Source organism: Perissodus microlepis, chromosome 13 (genome assembly GCF_051167445.1).
Source record: "Perissodus microlepis isolate ML-2025 ecotype Zambia chromosome 13, ASM5116744v1, whole genome shotgun sequence".
Lineage (NCBI taxonomy): Eukaryota > Metazoa > Chordata > Actinopteri > Cichliformes > Cichlidae > Perissodus > Perissodus microlepis.
Window position 1 is genome coordinate 14,092,164 of NC_140473.1, and position 8,771 is coordinate 14,100,934.

The 8,771-nt window shown below is 41.2% G+C and overlaps 1 protein-coding gene across 1 annotated transcript; it reads right to left on the bottom strand.

Moving 5' to 3' along the window:
- Positions 1-1,149: 1,149 nt before the first annotated feature.
- LOC146374825 (uncharacterized) lies at positions 1,150-6,434 on the bottom strand (the record flags this gene model as incomplete). Its single annotated transcript, XM_084948683.1, has 7 exons — positions 1,150-2,078; positions 3,413-3,511; positions 3,659-3,931; positions 5,110-5,187; positions 5,439-5,528; positions 5,713-5,955; positions 6,204-6,434. Coding segments are annotated over 7 exons (1,167 nt in total), but the record flags the coding sequence as incomplete, so codon positions are not given.
- Between the last annotated feature and the right edge of the window lie 2,337 nt (positions 6,435-8,771).

Here is an 8,771-nt window from a genome sequence, read left to right on the forward strand (position 1 = left end):
GGTATACATAAGGCTAAAAAAAGAAATAACTCTCCAAGGTTCAAAGCTATCCTGAATCACGTAAACCTAAAGTCGCCTTAGTGATGGCGGCTGAAACAAAGCAATTTTTAGATCGTGTTGTTTTACACTTTGGGATTACAAACATGAAACGTATTATGCAAAGGATGGGAGTTGTTAAATAAAATCTTTTTTTTAAAAAAAACTAAAATTAATCTAAAAAAATAATCTAACCAGTCACCTGCGGAGCACACAGGGATGCTGGATTCAGCTGTGGTTCACCAATCAGCCTGTTAGACTATTCAAAAATTTTATTCTGTGTGAGCTGCTGTTCTTAAAATGTAAGCATTCAAGCCATGATACCAAGGAACAATATAAAATAGCCTAAAATATAAGATCGTCATTGTTTCCACTCGGTGGACATAAATAAATTTCCTCAAGCATGACAGATGCCGGTGGCCTGTTTTTGCACACAGCTCCACAGTTTGCTTCATAGTCCACTTTCGATTTAATAATTGGTCCAAGATTGAACGCACTCCTTTCATGAATAAGCAATCATATCTTTTGTCTTAGGAATGTTTACTTAAAGATAGGACTCATCGCACCATGTAACAGAATGACAAGGGCTTCATATATCATCCAGTTGTGTGCATGGTAAAAAGAAAGCACTTAAAAAGCACTTAAAGTGGAAAGTTAAAGCTCTGAGCAGGGAAGTTTGTGTTTGTGTAAATGAATAAATACAGATTTGACCACTCAGTAATAACAGAAAACCATCCCGTGATGTACCATTTTTCATTATTTGAAGACTAAAACTCACTGCAGTAAATCTGACATTGCCAAAGGAATTTATGTTTCCTACAGTAAAGGCACTTATGAAAACATATGCCCTGTGACAATCTTCCCAGATTCACAGTTTATTATCTAGTCCTCCAAATCCATGTTCATCCTCCTCATCTCCTTCTGCGAATTTACACAAACGCCTCTTGAGACAGTTTCAAGTAATAGACTCTGAATTGAATTTCGCACACTGGATGTGCTTTCCAAACAGGTTGTATCCCTAAAGGAATATCACTCAGGAGTCATCACTACCATATGTTAAAGAAGCAGACAGTTTTTTGTGAGCAAAGGAAGAGTGAAAACAGAAACTGCAGCATTGTGCAATCTTACATTTGCACAAGTAAACACGCCTCCTGCGACTCAGATAAAAGCCTCTTGGAATATTGATATTGCTGCTTTTTATTGAGAAAGTAACACGATGTAATTATGCATTTACGGTCTGAACATTGTAGGGCTGTGGAAGCGAGATTGCAGATTCCTCCTGCGATGTGTCCGTTCTCTCCCTCAGCTCTGCGTATAATCTCACAAGTGTGCGTTTTGCTCATACAGCAGGTGTGTGAAGATGAGAAGCGGAGTTCAGTCAGTCTCAGGTTTCTGTGGGATTCAGACTCCCTGCTGTGCACTCTGTTCATCCATGTAGCATTTTATCACAACGTGGGCTATAAAAGGTTTAAGGGCTTCACACTGTTATGGGCGGAGACACTGTGTGCCTCTACGTCCATTACTTACACTCCGTGGTGTGAAGCAGAGGTATCCAGCAATCATTCGCTGTTTAAGTGATCACATTTGACACTCCAACCTGTATTTTATGTGGACTTTGCAGAGCTGTACAGTCGTCTTAATTCAGCTTTGCAAGAAAAAAACAAACATTTCTAATAAGCATTTAAAGCTTTAAAAAATATTAAACACTATCGGCAGCAGTTGAAACTGACAGGCAAACAAGCTTTGCAGTGACAGTAAAAACCACATTCCAACAGTCTGTTTCAAACCTAGACTACACAGTAACACCAGTGAAGCTTCAGTACTGAAATAAAACAAATAGCTGGAGAGTAACAGTCTGTGTCCTGCATCTCTGCAGCACCAATCTGTGGTCAGGGCAGACAGAAAGCACTGTCGCAGCGGTCAGCGTGCACTCGTTTGCCAGGAGCGTCAAAGTCACGTAGCAGTTCTCTGCAGGGGCTTTGTGTCAAGAGCTCCACATCTTCATCTGAGGTAGAGGGATGAGTGAGGATGATCCGGGGGATCTGCCACGTGATTGTTAGAGAAGGAAACAGGATGGAGTAAGGAAAGAGGCAAGCTATCAGGTGATATGATGTGAAGACGCTGAAGTCTCAGAAGAATAGTAGTATCTACTACTCCAGGAGACAGGACATTCTTTTAAACTCAGGTGGAAAAATGATGATGTCCCATTTTTTACTTGATCAATTGACTGAGACTTACTCACGGCTAAGACATAAAATATTTACACCCTGCAACCATTTTCTTATTATTTGTTTGCTTGTTTTTAATTGAGAAAGTACACTAAAAATTTATTCTTGGCTCTCATAAACACGAAGCAATAATTTTGAGCAAAATCCAACTGAAAAAAATCCAATCAAAGGTTTATTTAAGTGCACATCCTCAAATCCATTAAGATTAGAGTCAGGAGTTCCAAATTAGGTGTCCAATATCAGCACTACCTTAGCGAGAGACAGGTGGAATATGGTTTCTCCGATTCTTGCATTCTGCTTTCAGTTGAAGTGTTTGGTGTCATTATGCCAAATGTTAAGCATTTTCTCCAAAGCCTTCACGGTTGTGCATACATCTGGCAAGTCAATTTGTTTGAAAGTCTTTACACGATGAAAAAAAAATCATCAACAAGTGATGCAGGTTTTTAATGACTGCTAATATTGCCAAGATAGTTTGCCCTAGGACATTCAGCTGACACACACAGTCTCTAGTTGCAAAAGGAAGCCTCCAAGATCTGCAGGTAAGTCTTGGAACCATCGCGCTACAATTTAAAGAAAATATGTTGCAGGCACACAAGGAAGAAGCCTTTGCTGTACAAAAAGAGCAACAGAGCAGAAATATTAGCTTACTAATGAGTATGTCTGACCAGAATAGGCAAATTAAGCAGCCACGGTAGCAGCAGACGTGCTCTCAGCAGATAAAAAAACAGCTTTTCATAAAAAATGTTCTAACAACTGGGAAGCTCAGAACAGTGGAAATTTGATGGTTTGGGGGGTTGCTTAGCTGCTTCTGGGACTGGGCAGCTTGCGCATAGTAAGCTGCCTCTTATCAAAGAGTGATTGAATATAATGTGAGTCCATCTGCATGACAGTTAAAATCAAATGAACCTTTCAACAGGATGGAGACCAGATGCATTTCTAGAATGTGACCTCTGTGTTTATGATAAAAAATAAGGACAAAAAAAGCCATTTCTCCTAAGAGCACAAAACTACTGTCTAAGGCCGGTCATGTATTTAGTTTTTCCACAAAAGTTTCAGCTTTTCCTAATGTGTCTCAAGACACTAAGATTTCCCTGAAAAATAATAACAATAGGCTTTATTTCAGAAGGAAGGATAAGAAATCTGCTTACTGTCATCGTCTGTTTCCCCCCTGCTAGGAAATCGTTTTTTGTTAAAGCCTCCGCCACCAGCTCAGACACAGTCCTTTTCAGATCACTCTCCAAATCAGACTGAAACAAGAGAAACAGAGCAAATTGGGAAGAGGTGTAAAAGAATTACTCAAGGAGTGCTGTTTCCTGAAGGTTTAATCCACACGTGGCAGGTGGAAAAAAAGTGTGTTTTGTATGCTATATAATATATATTTGTAAACCACCCACAATGCCGTTGCCATTGCACACAACCGCCTCAGTCTTCTTGGATACACAGTCTTCTGCGCTCTGCAGCTTGAGCTGTTTACTCCGGCCTCCGCCGTGCTGGCTGCACAGCTGCCGTCCAGCCACATCCCGAGGATCCTGAGACACATCCAGGTCACGCACCACTCGAGGTAGAAGCCTCTCTCTGAGCACTTTCATCTTGATGCAACTCCCAGCATTCCTGAGGGCGCTGACCGCTTCGTGGTGGGTCGCCCCCTGCATGCTGATGCCATTGACCTGGGAGGGTGATGGTCACATTACACTTTGAGGAGCAATGAAACTAGGAGCATGAGTCAGAGGAGAGAAATTCTCACTCTCTCTCTCTCTCTCTCTCTCTCTCTCTCACACACACACACACACACACACGCACACACACACACACACACACACACACCATAAGTACTGAAATAATATGTCTAAAGGTAGATATTCACTTCTTAATTGCGGTTTTCTGTTTCTCACAGCAGTGATTGTCTCCTCTGTTAGTCTCATGATGCCCTCCACTGGTCAGAAGAGGAACATCAATGGGAAGTACCTGAGTTTTATCTCTGTGTGTTATTTAAATTCACTCACATTTCACAAACTTGCACATACAGTACTGTGTGGATGTCTTGAGCCAACACTGCTTTCTTTATAATTGGCTATAGGAAAATGAGAAAAAGGTGTAGCAATTTACTGAAACTTGTAAATACAGTACTCTGCCATATTAAAGGTAAAAATTAAATCAAAATATTTGTTATGTACCTTTAATATTCAAAGGAGTCTGAAATTTCTTAGGCAAGCTTATCTTTTCATGTCTTTAAGTAGTCTTCAGGAATAGTTCTCCAAGCGTTTGAAGGAGCTAAATGTTCCTTAGGAATGGCTTCTTCACAGCCATCCATTCACTGATATGCTTCAGTGAACTTTGGATGGATCAACTGAAGGACCAGATCCATCTTTCAGGTCCCGAAGGAGGTCTTAGCCAGATTATTCCTATTTCTTAAGGACATGACTGTCAGACAACATATAGAGATATGCCAAATTTCCAGCTAACAGCTCATTGAGAATCACCTTGTTTTTGCTAAACAAAAACAATGTCCAATATATACTGCTATATTGGACATTTTTTTGTAGAATCAACTAAAGAGGGGTGTGTGTGTGTGTGTGTGTGTGTGTGTGTGTGTGTGTGTGTGTGTGTGTGTGTGTGTGTGTGTGTGTGTGTGTGTGTGGCGGCTCGTAACAAAGTGGATACAACTGAAAATGTTCAGGTACAGGGCTGAAAATGTGGCCTTCAGAAAGCCTGGAGAATTATTGCTTGACCACTTTTAAAATGGGAAGAAGGCTGCTTGGAAGCAAAATATAAAGAAATGAGAGGTGGCTCAAGACCTTTGCACATGTTGATTAAATCAGAAGTTATTAATAATTATTACAAATACCTCCAGCAGTCTGTCTCCAACATGGATTCCAGCCTTTTCAGATGGCCCCCCTGCAGTTACTCTGGAAATAAAAATGCCCTGAAAAGAAACAGACACAATAACCTTGGATGAAATTATTGTTTAAGTATGTAACGAAAGCCTTTTATGACTGGGTAATCTCTTCAAGTTGCACACAGATCTATACGAGTTTGACTAAAACCAGCAAATTCATGAGAACCTCGCGGCAGCTGCTTCTCATCATCTTCAGTCAGGCAGCCAAACGATGCGCTATAAATGTACAGTGTTGCAAGAGATTGAGCAATACCCGACGCTTCTCCACCAGCACTCACCTCATCGTGATCTTTGTAAGGCAGTGAGCCCTTTCCACCAGCTATGCTGATTCCCAAACTACCCCTCTGACCAGACACTTTGATCTGTAACTAAAGGAAATAGTTTTGTTAGAGTTAAAAGGCTAAAATCCTGTAATTTGAGGCCTGATGGAGCAACACTCCCTGGTATATTTAAAATCAATTAGTAACAATTTAACAGAATGAACACATTTCTCTGCAGTGACTACAGTAATCCTGCAGATGCAATGTGACATTTAAGAAAGACTGAAGTTACTCTTAATGGCACTTGGGAGATGAATGATTCCTGAAGAAGGGACTTCTCGGTCACCACAGAAGATTTCTGATGCACTGTGATGGATGGGATGTTTATGCTGTGGACGGGGTCTCCATGGGGAAAAGAGCCCACTTTAATAAGAGCTTTGTGATGCTGAAATTTCCTGCACTCTTGGGTTTCAAGTCTCTGGTGGCGAAACAGACGAGGTAAGGCATCACACTCTGACAGCTCGCCCGCACCAGCCTGGTGATAAGAAATAATTTCATGGTTTTACTGGCTTTCTGTGACATATATAGATGACAACATTTACATTTTATTCACTGGGCTTATGAAAGATACTGATTATTAGAAGAATGAAATCTCCAGTTACGAAAGTTTCTTGGCACAGGATGTAAAATCTTTAATTGGTGAAGAAGGGGAGCAGAGAAGCTTTAAGAGATAACAAATTAAGCAATATCATCTGATTGAGATATCTAGGCTGGACAACAAACCTCCTCGGGTTGTTTAATTTCCTTTCTGTCCTCCTCTGTGAAGCGACTGCACACACTGTCACTGGGTGGCAGCACCTGAGATTCCTCCTGCAGACGCTCTCTGCTTGCCACCCAGCTGAAGCCTGGGATGACCCAGGTTTGTGAAGTGGTCCTGGGGGGCTGGTTAGTATGAGGATTTCTACACTCCTGGAGTTGGTCAGAAGACAGTGCCTGCTGCTGAAAATTTGAAAGTCAATGAGATGTTTTGTAGAAACGATCTAATGACAATGATGGCTCAGGGTTAAGTAAACCTTGAATGCAAATGTACAGTTGTCTGTAGCAAAGGACCAACTTGGTTGCCATTCTGGTCCTGGGACAATGTTGATGCTTGCTAGGAGAGACCATTAGGATTTTGTGCACCACAGTACATCAAAACAGTCAGTATCCTACTGCAGTACCTTTTCCCTTACATAGTTTTAAAGCTCTGAAGAGCCACAAAGACAAAAGCTGAATTCATCTTTCTTTCTCTAATTTTTGCCACAATTTTTCCTTCCCATGACTGTATGATTGAAGCAAGGCAAAGAAGGAGTAAAGAATGATGACATGCTTTAAACACATTGGAGTCTCACTTATGGAGCCCATACTTTAAAACAGTAGAAGGTCACTTGAGGCAGTGCTAAATGTATCAATACAAACAGGTCAGGACCAGTGAAAGCTTTTTAATAACTCACAAAAAAAGATTAAAACTTCTTTCAGTACCAAGGCTAGTACACTTGTCTTTAAATGTTTGATCCAATTTAAAAGTGCATGAGTACTAGCTTACTTTTTGATGCCTCGAACTAGGATAACAGATCAATACATATGTGTGCCCCTTTGATCTGTAGCTCCAGTTTCACTGTGTTTAGGTGCGGACTGGAGAACACTGTATATACTGTATATACACTGCTCAAAATAAATTAAGACAACACTTTGTCATCTCAATATAGCATGAAGTCAGTCAAACTTCAGGGATGTCAATCTATTTAATTAGGAAACAAACCATTGTGAATCTCTTTCACCTCCTTTGGTGCAAATGAAAGTGACAACAGCTATACTCAAGAGCCAAAAACAGGACAACACCTTGAAAAAGAGGATGGTTTTGCAGGCCATGGCGGATCCATATGTGCTGTCCACAGACTATTTCTCTCCCCCTAATAACAATAATTATACATCCATTTTTTGGTGCTGTTCAAAGCACTCAAGGTCACCTTATAACAAAATATTAAAACATGAACGACCGTGAAAGACACTTAAAGACACAAATAATATGAACTTAAAACATAAAACAAAATAGTTATTGTTTTTGAGTTTCGATTTGAATTATGTCATAGAGTCTAGCTGACAAAGGTGAAGTGGCAATCAGCTGCAAAGGTGCAGCACAGTTAAAGGCACCCACGATGCCTGAAGTGAGCAGCAATCAGAAGAGCAGCTGAAGCTGCTGGAAGGGATGTGAGGAATGAGGTCTAAAAGTTACAGGAGTGCTAAGTGCCTTGGAAAGGAGGAGAAAAGTAAGAAGCGAAATCTTGTATTGGATACACTGAGGAATGGGGAGTCGGTGAAGCTGGATATGAATAGGTGTAATAGAGTTGATGAGGGTGATGACTCATGCTGAGTTCTGTACCATTTGAAATGGATTAAGGAGAGGTTTTGGGGGGCGGGACCAGAGATAAATGCAATGCAATAATCCAAACAAGAGGTGACCAGCGCATGAACCAGGACTTGTGTGCTGTGTTCAGAGAGAAAAGGGCGTAGTCTAGAAATGCTACATAGGTGGAATTAGGCATTACTGATGTGGGCAGTAGAGGAGAGAGTATTGTCCAAGATGATTCCAAGACTTTTGACACTGTGGGCCTGACATCCATCTATAGAGACAACAAAAGGGTGTAATTTTGTAAAAACCTGCATTTTATTGTCACTGAGTTTGGTCTGATTGAGGTAATGGAGATGAGAAAAGGGGGAGGAAAGAGAGGTTCTTGGTTTTGTAGAAAAAGAGTCACCGATATAAAAATGAAACTGTACACCAAAATGATGAAAGTCATTTCAGAGACAGAGGAGATAAATCGTAAATGGTCCCAGCACTGATCCTTGAGGGACACCAGAGACACTCTTTACCCTCCTGACTGATTTTTCTCTAGATGTGCTTTTTTCTGGTGTCCTTGTCACTGTACAAGGACCAGTGCAACCTGAAGAGACAATTTCCTCCGTCCATGGCACATCCATTTGCTGTGTCTCCCACTCGGTCTCAGTGTGGAGGAGACAACAGGAGGCACACTGTTAAACAAGGTCTGCAGCTGTCCTCTTCTTGTACGAGTAGATACCGGTCCTGCTGCTGGGTTGATCCCTTCCATGGCCCCTGTCCAGGTGTTCTTGTATATAGGTTGTCTTCTGTTGCCTCTTCTACAGTGTTGAGATTGTGCCAGGAGACACACTAAACCTTCTTGCAACATATATGCCATCCTGGAAGAGCTGGTCTATCTGTGCACCATGACTGGGCTGCAGGTACCATATCACGCTATCCGTCATGGTGAGAGCATTCACAGAAAGCAAAAC